General features: G+C 42.2%; 1 protein-coding gene across 1 annotated transcript in view; it reads right to left on the reverse strand.

The window, feature by feature from the left end:
• Positions 1-4,635: 4,635 nt before the first annotated feature.
• Positions 4,636-18,764, reverse strand: part of PARD3B (par-3 family cell polarity regulator beta) — a 1,129,489-nt gene continuing 1,115,360 nt past the window's right edge. The window contains exon 23 of the mRNA XM_061148945.1: positions 4,636-9,425. Within this exon, the coding sequence (XP_061004928.1) occupies positions 9,068-9,425 (358 nt within the window). The 3' untranslated portion in view covers positions 4,636-9,067. The remainder of the gene's footprint in view (positions 9,426-18,764) is intronic.

Genomic DNA, 18,764 nt, shown 5'->3' on the forward strand with positions numbered 1-18,764 from the left:
GAGTTGGACACAACTGAGCATGCATGCACGCACATTCATTATTAGGCAGCAAACTTAGGTATTTGGCATTGTTTGAGGAGGGTAACCACTAGCCAAATAAAAGTTCAGGTCAAAAGGATGATAGTTGGATGATAAGTGTGTCCACAGTTGTGAAGCATCTCCCCTCCTCTTCCAAAGGACATGGGTTTCTTTGAGAGTCCAGTGAAGGTGCAGGGATGAAGTGCATTAGCCAAAACATGCTAAGGAAGAAGCTTCTGATGTAAGCTGGTGACGTACCCACTCACATGGCAGAGAGCTCACTCAGGACTAGTATAGTGTGCCGGGAACATAGTAGGGTCTCAGAAAACACTTCATGAAAAAAGGAAGTTGCACTTTTTTTCCCTCTGAGCTGGAGTACCTGGGTGACTCTTCCATGCCTTGGTTTCTTTAGCTGTAAAATAAGAATGAGTCTGATGTTCTCTGACTATATGAGAAGCAAAAATCACCATTATCGGAAAACATTCAGCCAATGAAGTAAACAATAGTTAGTATAAATATGGCCACCAAAAAAGAAATCTCAATTGTCAAGACACTTACAGAAGTGATCTCTAGTTTCTTTGGATATGCCTAAGGTAGTGTTCATTAAACCTCTTAATTTAGTACCATTGTATGAAAGACTCCTTACAGAAAGTCAGGGAACCATCCAAACTTATCACCTACGGTTCTTGAAAGGAACAAATAATTCAAGTGATTGTAAAGCACTTGCCTAAAATCCAAGGAATTATACAATAATAGTAGTCATCTATCACTAAAAAAAGTATTTCCATCTTGGTAGGTTGCAAGTAATACATTTTCTCTCTACTTAAGTTTCCCTTTACTCTCTAGATAATGCATTGCCCATTGCATTGAAAATTTCGTAGCCTGCTTCATGCTTTAAGTTATAACCTGGCCTGCTCACATGAGCTAGCACTTTTCACCTCGAGAATAATACCAGGTGATCTTTAACAACAGGACTTAGAGATATATGATTTGGGCTGTGAACTGGAACGTCAGTACTGCAGCAATTCAGGGAAAGAATCCTCACACCTCATTTCTTCATTCAAATGGATTCAACAAATATTTCTTAAGTGCATGGTCAGAACCAGGCAATGTGTTACAAATACGATACTCCTCAGAAGGCCACACAGACATGGAAACCAATCACTGTAATAGAGGTAATAAAAGTTTTATTGACGGTCTGCGGAAAGGATCTCAGTAATACTGGATGGAATTGCCAGCTCTGTCTTGGGAGGAGGCCGTGGCAGGTAACTTGGTTGGTTTAGTCGCTGATAACTGAGTCCCTCCGAGCTAAGCAGAAAGGAACTTAATGTGGGGAGTTAGATTCCCAGGTGGCTCAGCGCTAAAGATTCTGCCTGCAATGCAGGAGATGACAGTCAATCCCTGGGTCAGAAAGATCGATCCTCCTGGAGAAGGAAGTGGCAACCCACTCCAGTTTTCTTGCTTGGAGAATCCCATGGACCAAGGAGCCTGTTGGGCCATAGTCCATGGGGTCACAAAGAGTCTGGCATGACTGAAGAGATTAAGCACAGCACAGGTGTTGTCGGTGTAGGAAGGGCTGGAGAGTGCTCCGGGCAGGTCTTCCAGGAATAAATCTCAGAATGTTACAGAACCGGCCCACTGAAGGAGTTGCTACCCAGAAAGTCAGGGCCCTGAAAAGCCATTACCCCAGCTGTGGGCAACAGGGTTACGCTGCCTCGGCTGTGGTCCTTGCTAAAACAGTGGATGTCCCTCACGTGGCCTCTTGACCCCCAGGAAGCCAGAGACCAGACATCCCTCCAGTGACACCAGATGCCTCTGCACTCTGCTTGCCCACAGAAGCACGCCCGGACCTCAGTAGTCTGTCTTCCAGAGTGTTCGGTCTGACCGGTGGAGGCTGGGCTGCATGGCCCAAGCCGGGAGGAAATCTGGAGAGGGTGGTCTCTAGGTTTCATGCCTCTGACCTGCAGTAAGTCTTGCTCCAAGAGGGCACGGTGGATATGAAGGAGCCAACCTCCAGTGTCTGCCTTCAGGTCTTCATGGAGAAAGAGTCAGTTGGTCTGGGATCTGAAGGAAGGGTGAGGAGCCACAGGTCAGAGGGCATTTTGAGCAGGGGAGGCTCTGCCGGTTGCATTTACTACGTACTGCTGTGGTGCAAAGCTGTTAAATGCACCCCTGGTTCAAATAAATGAAAGTAATTTGAAACAACACTAGCACAAGATGTAAAATTAGGAGTAAGGAGACTTGAGGAGAGAAAGGCACAGTGGGCTGATTTTGGAGGGCTTTGGACGTCAGACTTTAAGCCATAAGTATTAACCACAGAAAGACTTTGAGAAGTGTGTGTTTGTGTATATGTGTGTGTGTGTGTGAGAGAGAGAATGGAGAAGGAGTCATGTGTATATGTGTGTGTGAGAGAGAGAAAGAGAGAGAATGGAGGCAAGGATTCATTTTCCTTGACTGCTGGGCAACTATGTGTGCTATACATAGCAGTATTCTAGTAAACATATAACTATGTTTTATGTACTGGTGTGCTGGTAATGTTTAACAACTGACTCTCCAGAAGGGAAAAAGTCCTGATTTGTAGGGTATGCTAATTCCTGTGTTGTGATTGCTTCGAACATGACCTATTTCAAGCTACCAATGTGACATCACTGAACATGGAGTTGGGAAGAAATGCAGATAGTTAGCTCCTGGGAGCTGGTTCAAACTGGCCCCATAACTCCTATGTTTGTCCTGTAAGTTTATTCTTAAAAAAATCCCATAAGATGTATAGTAGTTTCATTTCACAAATGGTAAAACTGAGGCCTAGAGAGAGAAGCATTTTATGCAAGGTTATGTCGCTAATTAGTGGTTGAACCTAATTTTAGCAGCAGAGGGGGACAACAGAGGATGAGATGGTTGGATGGCATCACTGACTCGATGGACGTGACTTTGAGCAAGCTCTGGGATTTGGTGATGGACAGGGAAGCCTCATGTGCTGCAGTCCATACATCGCAAAGAGTCAAACATGACTGAGCGACTGAACTGACTGACTGTGTGCAAAGCCAGTGTTATTTCAACAAGACAATGCGCCTCCAGACTAATTTGGTCAGCTTTCTGTTTCAAAAAGTTCCTCTGGGAGTGCAGGGCAGAGGTTGATATCACAGTGTGAGAGAGTATTAGACAATGTTTAAGTGAATCAGTGTCTATGTGTTCCAATAAAATTTTATTTACAAAGGTGGTGGGGTCTGTATAGTACAGAGATGGGTCAGAAGGAAGCTAAATAAGAGGCAGAGATCACAGGGGAGCGGCTGAGAAGTAATGGCGCTGAATGAAGCCCATGGAAGGATGTTAGGAAGAATGGATGTATTTGACAGAAGTGCAGGGTGGACTTGCCGGCCTTCCATCTCATCAGATGGGGATGGTTATGGGCAAGGAGCAGAGTTATATATGGTGAGTCAAGGATTATTTCTGGACTTTTTGGTTTTTAACTGTGAACATGGTGGTACAATTGGTCAGCACAGAGACACAAGAAGCAGGTTTCTTTGGAGAAAGCTTGTTTTCAGTTTGGACAAGTTGAGTGCAAAGGGCCTTTGGAAGGCCCAAGGAGGGATGTCCAGTAGGAAAGTGGAAATGCATGTACTCAGGAGACAGATCAGAGCTGGAGATTGTGAGCAAATCCGTCTAGGATGGTAGCTGAAAGGCTGTGGATGAACTTGAAGAGAGAGTGAGAGGAGGGTTGTGAATAAGCCAGTAAAGTTGCTTGGGAACCATACGGATGGTCTCAAGGAAAACCAGCTCCGAATTCTGTTTCTTTAGACAGGGTGAGCGTGATCCTGGCATAAGAGAGGGGGTCAACTGTGTCGGATGCATTTGTGAATTCTGTGATGTGGTGCCCAAATCCCACTTCAGGAGTGAAAGGCTATTCTCCAGCTACTGTGAATATGGCTCAAAGATGAGCCCCAGCTGTCAACCTTTTTGGGGATTGCCTCACCTGAAGAAAACTGCCTGGTTCTGGGTCTCTCCTCCTTTCAGGGGTAGCCCATACCCCCTGACAGAGATGGTGGGATAAATGCCCCTCTCCCGTGTCCACACTTGGGACAACTCTGTGGGGCCACTGAAGCTCCAGATTTCCTCGTGGAGTTGGCTGAGCCCAAGCTGAAAGGGCACACAGCTCAGCTTCTCCCTCTCTGCTCCATCCTTTCTTCTTCCTCTGCCTTCTGTAGGTTCTGAATCCAAGTGCTCTCCCAAATAAACACTCTGCTTGCTCATTCCCACCTCAGCATCTGCTCTGGGGAGCCCAGCATGTGGTTAGCCAGGTGGCTCAGTGGTGAAGAATCCACCTGCAATGCAGGACACGTGGGTTCTATCCCTGGGTTGGGAAGATCCCCTGGAGAAGGAAATGGCAACCCTCTCCAGTTCTCTTGTCCGGAAAATCCCATGGATAGAGCAGCCATGGGGTTGCAAAGAGTCGGACACTACTTATTGACTAAACAACAGCACATGATGCCACTAGTTCCCGGTGTCCTCGGCCCTATGATGTTGCTGTTTTAGGGTGGGCAGGACCAGACCTACCCATTCATTCATCAAATCTTAATACAAGTCAGTGCTGAGTGAAAACCAGGACTCTCTTACTGACTGAATAAAGCTTTATTTTAATGCAAAATAAACAAGAAAAATTTATATATTCATATATAACAATATCCAAAATGTTTCTGTGGTACAAATGGGATCATCCAAAAAAGACCGTAAAGAATTCATTCTCCACCCTCAATCATATGCCAAAATATGATTTCATATAATTTATCTTCAGAACTTATGAACAGACTTGGTATCATATAAGCAAAGGAAAACACTAGAAAAAGTGACTGTAAAAACAGCAGGTTTTGTTTTTATGTTCCCAGTAGTAAACAGCACTGCAGTCAGCATAGATGGAATGTAACACTGTCTGAAAGAGCTGAGTCAGGAGACAGTCTGGGTGGTGAGTTCACTCTCCACTCTGCGCTGTAGTGAAGCCCACCTTTAAACGTCAGGCTGTGTGAGATTCTATTACTATTTAAGGACATGAGGGAGAAAGAGTTCCCCTTAGAAGCTGAGCTGCATATGAGATTCTAGGCTTATTTTAGATATCTCACTTTCATTCTCCTTTTTATAAGAAAGGTGACTTTGTAGGGATATCTTACGGAGACTCCTCTTTCTGGTCTCATTGTGGCATCATTTCCACTTAAGTCGGTGTGAACTGGGAGTACAGAGAAATACCATCGTGGGCTGTTTCTGACTCCCAACACCCTCCTGCCTAATTGCACTAAATCTGGACTGAGTTGAATTTTGCTCATGGACTCAGAAAGCAGCAGGGTGTCTACCCAATTTAGCACCAATTTGAAGGCTGTTCATTGTAAATTTCAGAGTTTAATGCTGATGGGAATTTTATAGACACACATTGCTGTCCACACTGAATTCTCCAGCTCTCTCTATCCCCCTGAAATACAAAGATGTTCTTTCAAAGAAAAGGAAGGGACATATCAACCCTATGCATAGCAACTCTAAAACTTACCAGGTGGATTTTCTTCAGATAATAGATTTCATTCAAGAAGTTCATAAATCTTCGGAAGGAATAATGAACCATGTTTTAATTTTGTTATTGGTGGCAAAAATCAAGCTACAGTGAAGTCGCGAATCTCCTCTATCAGTTCGTGTGCGTAGAGTTTCCTCCTCGGGGTGACGGTGCTCTTGATTATAAGATCTTTGCTCTGTACTATACTGTGAAGTCAACACATACAGATCTAAAAACCTAACAAGGAACTTCACAGTAAATTTCCCCCCACTTTTTGTTGTTACTCAACCATGATTTGAGGAAATACTCCTGACTCTGAACTTTCCTTTCATCCAGTGATGTGATATTGTGGGGAAGCAATATTATACGAAGCGTGATCCTGACACAGCCCAGTGACATGAAGGGTTAGTGAGATGTTGTTTCTTCTCTCCCTTGTAGAGGACTGAGTTTGCCTGTATCTAAAAGTATTCTGTGGTCTGCTCCCTTACATCTCTCTACTCCTGCAAAAAGGGACAGAAAAAGAGCTCCTTAAAATATCTAGTGACTTGAGGTCAACACATCACTCCAAGCTCTGGATGACCCAGTGGTCAGATCAGGAGCCAGGCAGGTGTACATTGATGGGTTTTCAGCTCACCAAGCTCTCAGTGCCATCTTCTCTTGGGGGAGTATTTGCATTCTGAGCTAGAAGGTGACACCTGACTGAGTTTTACCAAGGCCAAAAATAAATCAGGAACTATTTCCCCCTACTAGGAGCCCACTGATTATAGCCTGGTCTTCTCAATACCCTAAACAACCTGTTCTTCTGAATACTGGGAAGGAGTTCCATAACCTCTGGGTGGTGACAGTTGGGTTGGCTCACAGGCATTTATAAAGCTTACATTCAAGCTGTTTTAACTGTTACTGGACTTGATGAAGACTGTCACACACAATGTTGGCTTCTTCTGGGTAAGGTCAAATAGGTCATGTGTTATACTTCAAGGAGGAAAAGAAAACTGCTATAATCTGTTCCCGTTACTTTTAATAGTACATTCACATCCTTGGCTGCCCCTCAGAATTAGCAATTGCTTTACTGCCTGTGTATACAACACAAAAGGGCCTCCCACCTGGCTCAGTGGTAAAGAATCCACCTGCCACTGCAGGAGATGCCAGTTTGACCCCTGGGGCAGGAAGATGCCCTGGAGGAGGAAATGGCAACTTCACTCCAATCTTCTTGCCTGGAAAAGTCCATGGACAGAGGAGCCTGGTGGGCTACAGTCCATGGGGTGGCAGAGTGGGACACGACTGGGCAACCGAGCACACACACACTCAAAACCATGCTTGGAGCAGCTCTCCTTGAGCCTTAGTGCAGGAGATGCCATGCTCACATGGTGGCCACGTGGTGAAAAGATGGGCATTCTTCCTGCTGGGGCTGCTCTGTCTCACCTTCCATCACTGCCCCCTGGGGGAACTTGGCCTTAATCCAGAAGGAAACCTCTGACTTGGCTATATCCAGTAGTCTACAGAAATTTGGTTAAACTATGGAACATTCTGAAGAGCTGGCTTTTATTGCTTCAAAATACATCCTACTTCTCTCATCATTGTCGTCTTGAAGGTTTATTTAGCTCGAGGGAAGGCAGCTTGCAGCTTGTTGGTAGGGAAACCCTATGGCTTACCTACACTCCACCTTGAGGTGAGAAGGGCCCAGTCCTCAACCCCAGAACAAATTGCAAACAATCTAAAGGGGCCTGGCTTAAGAGAGATGACAGAGGGCCAAAAACAACTCGACAATCTATTCTCAAGAGGGCCATAAGTAAACTGTAGTTTAGAAAATGATACCTCTTAAAGTTCAGTAAATAACACTAGTTAAGTCTAAACCCAGCAGCTGCATCATTCTTGGTAACAGAACTATATTTTAAATTAAAAAAAAAAAAAGTACTAAACTGGGCAGGATAGATACTGTATGTATTCAATAACATCAATACTATAATTTATTAAATCCTAGCAGTCAGAGGTATTCTAATCTCAGCCAGAATGTCTGAACTGAGCTCAAGACATTTTTGGGGGAAGGGACTGAAGAAGGAATGTAAAAAGGCTTAGAGGACTGCAAGGGTCACTGAGCAATTTGAGTTGCTTCTCCCATGCTTTGCTGTTTCTCAGTCTTGTGTTCTCATTTGGGTCAGGGTTTAGAGGTTCTAATCTATGTTGAAGTAAGTAGAATATATGTGCAAAGCTCTAAAGAAATGTGAGGGATTTTGGAGGGTGGGGTTTTAGCTTTGCAAAGCCATAAGACCTTTCCCTAACTGGAGACCTTGGCCTCAGTCTTGCTGTGACTCGTGTTAATGAAATATAGCAGATGTAGAATGATTTAGTTTTATGCTCCTTCTCCCTTCCCTTCTGGTTTGTTGTTTTTCTTTTTATTCTCTTCTTCATCAAGCTTTCCAGAAAGTATTTTTTTTCCCCCATTCTCCATACTGGTAATCATACACCTTCATAAACACGCACACATACACACACACTACTATTGCTTGCTAGTTATCATTCCCAAAGAGCACCGTCAGCCTTTTCCTGACCCTGGGTGCATCTGGTGCTGTTTGGCACTGAGTCTAGAATTGGCATCTTCAGAGCACTGCTTCCTGTGTGACCTCACCAGCGGGTCCTCTCTTTCCTGAGTACATCTCCGCTCTCAAGTGGGAGTCTTAAAGTAAAGGCCCCAGTTACAATAATGACAAGCAGGAGATTTGGGGATGAGTCTGAAGCCAGATATCTCTATGCTATCTTGCCTGGGATGTGGGAGAAAGGAAGGTGAGGACCATGGAAATTTTAGCCTTTTAATCTGATTGCCTTGATCCTAGGCATAGATTTGTTCTGGAAGCTCCGACTAGCTTTGTGAATTCTCCCAGGACACTAATACTGCATTCACATCTTTTATATAAAAAGTGAGGAAACGTGAAATGCTTATACCAAGTGAGTGGTACTGAGAACCTGAGAAATGCTACAAATAAATGCAGCCTTCCTCTGGGTACAAAACATTTCAAGGAGCTCACTCTTCATGTTTGTTTTCTCAATGCGAAGACTACTCTCTTAGGATGCCCATATTTGTAGCTACTCTTCACAGACTTAACAACTTAAGGAGGTGGCTGCAGCTTAGCTTCTGAATGGATGATGTCCCAAACTGGCCCCTCTCCCCTCCATGAGGCCAATGCTATGCATGTTTGTGTTCCAGGGAGGTGGCCATGCTGTAGATCTCCACTGCTATTTGCCTGTTCAATTGCCACTCTCAGTGAACTGAACAATTCTTAATGTATTTCAAATATCAGGCAGTTTTGTTTTTATGGCCCTATTCTTTTCCTTCTGATTTCCCTCCCCAAACTCCTACTCCATTCTTTCTGATTAGTGGTCAAGTGTTGCAGCTTCAGTGAGAAAAATCTACTCTGTACCATAGAGAATTCTCTATATGAAGAAGGCCTTAAGGTGTAAGAAGGACAAAGGTGCTGTTGGATGTCTTCCGTCCTGGGCTGGGCTGCGCTTGGTGGTGGTCAGCTACACGGCTGCAGTCATGGGGTTCTTCTGCCTGGGATCCTGGGTTCGATAGGGATACTGATCTGGGCTGCTCCCTCGGGGCCCTGGTCTGCCCATTTCTGGGTAGGCTGGTACTCTGTGGTGCTGAGGAGGGGAAGGCGGGACATCTTGTCGGAAAGGTCCTTTGTGCTGGGGGGCTGGTGGCGGTGGATAGTACTGGGGATACCGGAGATCTGTGACTCTCAGGTCTGGGGGGCGAGGATAGCTTCCTTTGGGTGGATGCACAGGATGAGCCCCTGGGTAATAGGGAAGCTCTCTTTCCTTGTAGAGCCCTCGAGATGCGGCTGTCAGGTAGTCCACAGGATCTGCTGGTCCTCCCCTGGAAATAGAAGACGAGACATGTATCAGTGACCACTAAGCTGGTTGCCCAGCTGACAACCACATCCCTCAGCCTCCCTGCAGTCTGGCGTGGCCACAGACTGGATCTGGCCAATGAGATGTGAATAGCCATGATGCATACCCTGAAAAGGAAGAAAGGGACCCTCTTCTCTTCCCTCCTTTCTGTTGTCTGCCAAGAGTGGCCATAATAAAGATCATAAGGAGAAAGCCACATGCTGAGGAAGGCAGAAGAAGAAGAAGAAAACAGCCTGATTCCTCTACACCATGCAGCCACCATGTCAGTTAGGTGCCTAACAGAAATTTTCTTCTAGCTTGTTTATATGTTGGCCTTTATTATAGTAACCAAGCGAGTTCCCTAAACAAGGCTGAGTTTGGCTCTGTTAATACTAGTAATGGTTCACCCCCTTCCTTCTCCACCTCCCTGAATCCTGACATAGACATGGTGGTAGAAATGCACACGTTATCTGGAGTCATAAACTTCCCAGGGAATGAACTCACTTCTCTCCTAGGTCCGTGGGCTATTCTTCACACAGGCCATATAGTCTTGGTCTAACTCTGGTTGGCTTCTGTGACACATCTGTGTGGATTAGTATGCCCTCTTTCCACAGTTCCTGGAAGAAGTCCCAACTAAGAGTCTGGAATTAGCCACCTATAACTTTGATATGAAGCAATTCTACTGCAAAGTCAGTAAGTACCACCCAGCCGGTAGCAGATCGGGAAAAGTCAAACCAGCTGTAAGTTGCACTGTGTAATGAGTAGGCACACAGAAAGGTCCAGGGCAAGAATAAACACTAACATAAACCGACCCTGTCTGGGTCTCTCTGCTAAGACAATAAGCATCTTCTGATCCATTTGCCATAACAGAAGCAATACGTCTCTAAACAGTGTACAGATGACTGCATCTTATCTAGCCTGGGGTTAAACAGATGAGTTCTGTTTGCAGCTCTTAAAATCCCATAAACCTTCTGTGCACATATTCCCTAACATCATGCCCAAATCCTCCCCACTTTCTACCATTCCTCTTTTTATTATTTCTTTTTCAAGGAAAAGAGCAACAATAACAATTAATGGAAAGCTCTCCAATGTCAGAGTACAACCTGGTAGAACACTTGAAAGAAATGACAGGGCTGTAAGAATACGGTGTCTGTGGTTAATCAAGCACTGTCAATGAGGGTCACAATCACCCTGTAATCTGCAGAGTTTGATAGGAAAACAGCTCTGTAAATTCCCCAAATCAATGATGGTTTGACAAGCTCCAAGCTTGAGTCCATGTGGAAAGCAGCACGTGAACACATTCAAAAGGATGAACAATAGAATTTTTCTCTACTTTTTTATGTCTTAATTTGGCTATGTGTAATAATGAAAGAGAGATCCTTGAGCCTGGGTTAATTTAGAGTTTTCAGGTAAAAAAATTAAACTGTTTGTGTACAAGTTATTATAGCATCAACTGTTATTATTCAGTGCAGTTTGCTTTGCTCTGTTTTAAATTGCCCATGACAAATAGAGCACAAATGTGTAATCTGTCACCCCAGCCCTGCGAAATAAAGGATGGGGATTTCATCTTCTCTTTCCTTTAGAATGTTATTTTTTTTTTTATTTAGAAAACTTCCAGCATTCATTATATCTTTTATTGTACAATATTTTAAGCTCCCCCTCTCTCCCACCATGCTCATTTCTACTTCCTTTTGGTTCATGTTAGAGATTTTCAAAACACTTAAAAAAAAAAAACACAAACAAAAAAACCCCCCTAACCTGTGTTTTCTCTCAGAATCTACTGATGATATTTCTCTGCATGAAGTGAAACATGTGGTTTTTCTGCACTCATTTTAAGCCCTGGGGATAAATCACTGACATTTGCAACACACAAACATTATCTGCCTTAAAGCGAACATACAATCAATGCTCCCTCCGGACCCTCTTAGCATGAATGTTTCCTGTTTAAAATTGAAAGAGAGAAAGGAGGAATTCCAGGCCTTGGACTTTTAGGGTCCTGTTCTCTCCCTGGAGATTTCTCTCTTTTAAGACAGAATATTATAAAAGACAGGCAGGCATTGTTTTTTTTTTTTTTTTTTTGTGGAGAGACTAGCCAGATCAAGCGGTGACAGAGCAGAAGCCACCCGGATGGCCACAGCCCCCGCGCAGGCTGCGTGCACACGCTCAAGCCACTTGTCCCACGCCTCCCCCTGCCACTTGGCCACCTTGCACGGCCAGGGGAGGCTGGGGACAGAATTCAAGATAGCTTTGTGGACTCACATTGCTTCCTCTGAGGGGAGATTTTACATCTGGGAATTTGCTTACATGTGGCAGAAACCAAGTGAGGTAGCTGTTCTTTGTCAAAAAATGAAATCATGGAAATTGTCTTTTTCTGTAGAACCCATCAAAGCAGTTATCCTTTCTAATTTTTCAGGGAGAAGACAAACAATGAGCTGGCCTATAAAAACACTCTTTAAGGTTCAAAGAGTGCGGGAAGAATTTTTCTTTCTTCGGTGGCGGGAGAGTGGGTTGCTGTTGTTTATAAAAACTCTTTGCTCAAAATTGAGGACTGGCTTTTACCAGAACTACTCAGTGCTTGCGAATATTGTGTGTGCACACACACATATCTAAAAGAACAGTTTTTAGGGAGATAAGATGGCGGAGTAGAAGGACGTGAGCTCACCTGGTCTTATGAAGATATCAAAATCACAACTAGCTTGCAGAATAACCATCGACAAAAAAAAAATCACTGGAACTGGCCAGAAAAGATATCCTACATCCAAAGAAAAAGAAGAAGATACAACAAGATGGTAGGGGGCATGTAATCATGATAAAATCAAGGCCCATACCTGGTAGGTAGGCAACCCACAAGCTGGAAAGTAATTATATTGCAGAAATTCTGCCAAGGAGTCTTGAGACCCACATCAGGCTCACCAGCTGGCAGCTCTAGCAATGGGAGGAAAAGCCCCCAGAGAGTCTGGCTTTGAAGGCCAGTGGGTCGATCACAGGAATTCCGTAAGACTGGGGGAAACAGGACTCCACGTTTGGTGTAGACATGGTCTCGTGCACACCCGGACACAGGAAAAAAAAAAAAAGGAAAACAACAACACATGGAGGCAAAACAATATGCTACTAATCAACCAGTGAATCACTGAAGAAATCAAGATGGAAATAATAAAAATACCTATAGACAGATCAAGACATGACAATTCAAAGCCTATGGGTTTCAGCAATACAGTTGTACCTGAGGAGACAGGAAAAATCTCAAATAAAGAATACCTAAAGCAATTAGAGAAAGAAGAGTAAACAAAATCTAAAGTTAGCAGAAGGAAAAATGTAAAGATCAGAGCAGAAAGAAATGAAATAGAGACAAAACAATAGCAAAGATAAATGGAACTAAAAGTTGGCTCTTTTAAAAGGTAAAAAAAATTGATAAATCTTAAGCCAGACTCACCAGGAAAAAAGAGAGAGGGCTCAAATCAAGAAAATTAGAAATGAAAAAGAAATTATAATGGATGCCACTGAAATACAAAGAATCCAACTGCAAACAACTATATGCCAATTAAATGAACAACCTAGAAGAAGTGGACAAATTCTTAGGTACAACCTCCCAAAACTGAACTAGGAAGAAATAGAACATATGAACAGACCAATCATAAGTACTGAAATTGAAATTGTGATTAAAAAATTCCAAACAAACAAAAGTCCAGGACCAGAAGGATTCACAGGTGAAGTCTATCAAACATTTAGAGAAGAGTTAATATTTCTGAAACTATTCTAAAAAATTACAGAGGGAGTAACACTCCTAAACTCATTCTATGAGTCTACCATCACCCTGATACCAAAACCAGGCAAAGATAATATGCACATGGACACATACACACACACAATTACAGGCCAATATCATTGATGAACATAGACAAAAATATCCTCAACAAAATATCAGCAAACCAAATTCAATAGTACATTACGATGATTATACACCATGATTAAGAGGGATTTATCCCAGGGATGCAAGGATTTTTCAGCATCCACAAATCAGTGTGATACACCATATTAACAAATTGAAGAATAAAAACCATATGATCATCTCAAGGGAAGCAGAAAAATCTTTTGACAAAATTCAATACCCATTTACGATAAAAACTCTCCAGAAAGTGGCCAAGAGGGGCATACCTCAACATAATGAAGGCCGTGTATGACAGACCTGTAGCCTTTGACTGTGTGAATCACAACAAACTGTGGAAAATTCTTAAAGAGATAGGAATACTAGACCACCTTACCTGTCTCCTAAGAAACCTGTATGTGGGTCAAGAAGCAACAAAGACCCAGACTTGGAACAACTGACTGGTTCAAAATTGGGAAAGGAGTACCACAAGGCTGTATATTGCTACCCTCTTTATTTAACTTATGTGCAGAGTACATCATGTAAAATGCCAAGCTGGATGAATCACAAGTTGGAATCAAAACTGCTGAGAGAAATATCAACAACCTCAGATATGCAGATGACACCACCCTAATGGCAGAAGGTGAAGAGGAACTAAAGAGCCTCTTGATGAATGTGAAAGAGGAGAATGAAAAAGCTGGCTTCAAACCAGTTAATCTTAAAGGAAATCAACCCTGAATATTTATTGGAAGGACTGATGCTGAAGCTCCAATGCTGTGGCTATCTGATGTGAAGAGCTGACTTATTGGAAAAAACCCTGACTCTGGGAAATATTGAGGGTGGGAGTTGAACAGGGTGGCAGAAGATGAGATTGTTAGATAGCATCACTGACTCAATGGACATGAATCTGAGCAAACTTCGGGAGATAGTGAAGGACAGGGAAGGCTGGCATGCTGCAGTCCGTAAGGTCGAAAAGAGTTGGACACAACGACTGAACAACAACAATATAACTAGCATCATCCTCAATGGTGAAAAGCTGAAAGCATTCCCTCTAAGATCAGAAATAAGACAAGAGTGTCCACTCACCACTTTTATTTAACATAGTTTTGGAAGTCCTAGCCCTGATAATCAGAGGAAAAAAGAAATAAAAGGAATCCAAACTGGAAAAGAAGTAAAACTGTTACTGTTTGCAAGTGACATGATATTATAAACAGAAAATCTTAAAGATGGTACCAGAAGACTGTTAGAGCTCATCAATGAATTCAGTAAAATTTCAGGATATAAAATTAATAAACAGAAATCTGAAACATTCCTATACATTAACAAGGAAAGATAAGAAAGAGAAGTTAAAGAAACAATCCCATTTATAATCACATCAAAAAGAATAAAACATCTAGGAATAAACCTACCTAAGGAGGCAAGAGACTTGAACGCTGAAAACTACAACACGCTGATGAAAGAGATCAAAGATGACACAATCTGATAAAAAAGCTATACCATATACCTGGATTGAAAGAATCAATATTATCAAAATGACTATAATACCCATAGAAATCTACAGATTCAATGCAATCCCTATAAAATTACCAATGGCATTTTTCAGAGAAGTAGAACAAAAAATTTTACAATTTGTATGGAAGCTTTGGCCTTAGAGTGCAAAATGAAGCAGGGCAAAGGCTAAAAGAGTTTTGCCAAAAGAACACAGTGCTTACAGTAAGCACCCTCTTTCAACAACACAAGAGATGACTCTACACATGGATATCACCAAAAGGTCAATAGTGAAATCAGACTGATTATATTCTTTGCAGCTGAAGATGGAAATGCTCTATAAAGTCAGCAAAAAGAAGACCTGGAGTTCACTGTGGCTCTGATCATGAGCTCCTTATTGCAAAATCCAGGCTTAAATTGAAGAAAGGAGGGAAAATCACTAGACCATTCAGGTATGACCTAAATAAAACCCTTTATGATTATACAATGGAGGAGATGAATAGATTCAAGGGATGAGATCTGGTAGGCAGAGTGCCTGAAGAACTGTGGAAGAAGTTTGTAACAGTGTACAGGAGGTGATGACCAAAATCATCCCAAAGGAAAAGAAATGCAAGAAGGCAAAGTGGTTATCTAAGAAGGTCTTACAAATAGCTGAGAAAAGCAGTGAAAGGCAAAGGAGAAAGGGAAAGATATATCTAACTGAATGCAGAGTTTCAGAGAATAACAAGGAGAGAGAAGAAAGCCTTCTTAAGTGAACAATGCAAAGAAATAGAGGAAAATAATAGAATGGGAAAGACTAGAGATCTCTTCAAGAAAATTCGAGATACCAAGGGAACATTTCATGCCATATGGGCACAAACAAGGACAGAAACAGCAAGGACCTAACAGAAGCAGAGAGATTAAGAAGAGGTGGCAAGAATACATAGAAGAACTATACAAAAAAGGTCTTAATGATCCAGATAACCACAATGGTATAGTCACTCACCTAGAGCCAGACATCCTGGAGTGTTAATTCAAATAGACCTTAGGAAGCATTATTATGAACAAAGCTAGTGGAAGTGGTGGAGTTCCAGCTGAGCTATTTCAAAAGATGATGCTGTTAAAATGGTGCACTCAATATGCCAGCAAATTTAGAAAACTCAGCAGTGGCCACAGGAGTGGAAAAGGTCAGTTTTCATTCCAATCCCAAAGAAAGACAATGCAAAGAATGTTCAAACTACCATTCATCTGCACTCATTTCATATACTAGCAAGTTAATGCTCAAAATCCTTCAAGCTAGGTTTCAACAGTATGTTAACTGATAACTTCCAGTTGTACAAGCTGGATTTAGAAAAAGCAGAGAAACCAGAGACCAAATTGCCAATGTTTATTAAATCATAGAAAAAGCAAGGGTAACTTATATGCAGAGTACATCATGGGAAATGCTGGACTGGATGAAGCACAAGCTAGAATCAAGATTGCTGGGAGAAATAGCAATAACCTCAGATTTGCAGATGACACCACCCTTATGGCAGAAAGTGAAGAAGAACTAAAGAGCCTCTTGAGGAAAGTGAAAGGGGAGAGTGAAAATGTTGACTTATAATCCAACATTCAGAAAACTAAGGTCATGGCATCTGGTCCCATCACTTCATGGCAAATAGATGGGGAAACAGTGCAAACAGTGACAGACTTTATTTTTTTGGGCTCCAAAATCACTGTAGATGGTGACTGCAGCCATGAAATTAAAAGATGCTTGCTCCTTGGAAGAAAAACTATGACCAACCTAGACAGCATATTAAAAATCAGAGACCTTACTTTGCCAACAAAGGTCTGTCTAGTCAAGGCTATGGTTTTTCCAGTAGTCATGTATGGATGTGAGAGTTGGACTATAAAGAAAGTTGGGCACCGAAGAATTGATGCTTTTGAACTGTGGTGCTGGAGAAGACTCTTGAGAGTCCCTTGGACTGCAAGGAGATCCAACCAGTCCATCCTAAAGGAGATCAGTCCTGGGTGTTCATTGGAAGGACTGATGCTGAAGCTGAAACTCCAATACTTTGGCCACCTCATGAGAAGAACGGACTCATTTGAAGAGACCCTGATGCTGGGAAAGATTGAAGGTAGGAGCAGAAGGGGATGACTGAGGATGAGATGGTGGATAGCATTACCAACTCAATGGACATGAGTTTGAGTAAACTCTGGGAGTTGGTGATGGACAGGGAGGCCTGGCGTGCTGCAGTCCATGGGGTCACAAAGAGTCTGACACGACTGAGTAACTGAACTGAATTGATTCCAGAAAAATCATCTACTTCTGCTTCATTGACTATGCTAAAGACTTTGACTGTGTGTTTCACAACAAACTGTGGAAAATTTTAAAGAGATAGGAATACCAGACAACCTTACCTGCCACCAGAGAAACCTGTACATGGGTCCAGAAGCAACAGTTAGAACTGGACATGGAATAACAGACTGATCAAAATTGGGAAAGGAGTATGGCAAAGATGTATATTGTCACTCTGCTTATTTAATTTATATACAGAGTACATTATGTGAAATGCCCAGCTGGATGAATTACAAGCCGGAATCAAGATTGTTGGAGAAATATCAACAAGCTCAGACATGCAGATCATACTACTCTAATGGCAGAAAGCAAAGAGGAACTAAAGAACCTCTTGATGAGGGTGAGAGAGGAGAGTGAAAAAGTTGGCTTAAAACCCAACATATAAAAAACTAAGATCATGGCATCTGGTTCCATAACTTCATGGCAAATAGATGGGGAAAAAGTAGAAATAGTGACAGATTTTATTTTATTGGGCTCCAAAATCACTGCAGATGGTGACTGTAGACATGAAATTAAAAGACACTTGCTCCTTGGAGGAATAACTGTGACAAACCTAGACAGTGTATTAAAAAGCAGAGATATCACTTTGTAGACAAAAGTCTGTACAGTCAAAGCAATGGTGTTTCCAGTAGTCATGTACAGATATGAGAGCTGGACCATAAGAAAGGCTGAGCACTAAAGAATGCTTTTGAACTGTGGTGTTGGAGAAGACTCCTGAGAGTCCCTTGGACAGCAAGGAGATCAAACCAGTCAATCCTAAAGAAAATCAACCCTGAATATTCATTGGAAGGACTTCTGTGGAAGCTGAAGCTCCAATACTTTGGCCCCCTATGGAAAGAGTTAACTCATTGGAAAAGAGTCTGAAACTGGGAAAGACTGAGGATGGGAGGAAAAGCTGCTGACAGTGGATGAGATGGTTGGATGGCATCACTGACTCGATATACATGAGTTTGAGCAAACTCTGGGAGACAGTGAGGGGCATAGAAGCCTGAGGTGCTGCTGTCCATGGGGTCACAAAGAGTCAGACATGAATTAGTGACTGAACACCAACAATGGAAATGAGAAACTGAAGAGCCAAAGCAATCTTGAGGAAGAAAAATGGACATGGAGTAAACAGGCTGCTGACTTCAGAAAATACTACAAAGCAACAGTAATCAAAATAGTATGGTACTGACACAAAAACAGAAATACTGACCATTGGAGCAGGAGTGAAAGACCAGAAATAAACCCACACACCTATGGTCAATTAACCTACAACAAAGGAGGCAAGACCATACAATGGAGAAAAGACTCTCTCTTCAATAAATGGTGCTGGGAAAACTGGGCAGCTACATGTATAATAATGAAATTAGAACATTTCTAACACTATACACAAAAATAAACTCAAAATGAAGTAAAGGTCTAAATGTAAGACCTGATACTATTATAAATCTTTTAGAGAAAAACAAATTCAGAACACTCCTTAACATAAATTATAGCAAAAATCTTTTTTTGGTCCACGTCCTAGAATATTGGGAATAAAAACCAAAACAAACAAATGTGACCTAATTAAACTCAAAAGCTTTCACACAGCAAAGGAAACCATTTAAAAACATGAAAAGACAACCCACAGAAAGGGAGAAAATACTTGCAAAAAAATGTGACTGATAAGGATT

Source organism: Dama dama, chromosome 8 (genome assembly GCF_033118175.1).
Source record: "Dama dama isolate Ldn47 chromosome 8, ASM3311817v1, whole genome shotgun sequence".
Classification (NCBI taxonomy): domain Eukaryota; kingdom Metazoa; phylum Chordata; class Mammalia; order Artiodactyla; family Cervidae; genus Dama; species Dama dama.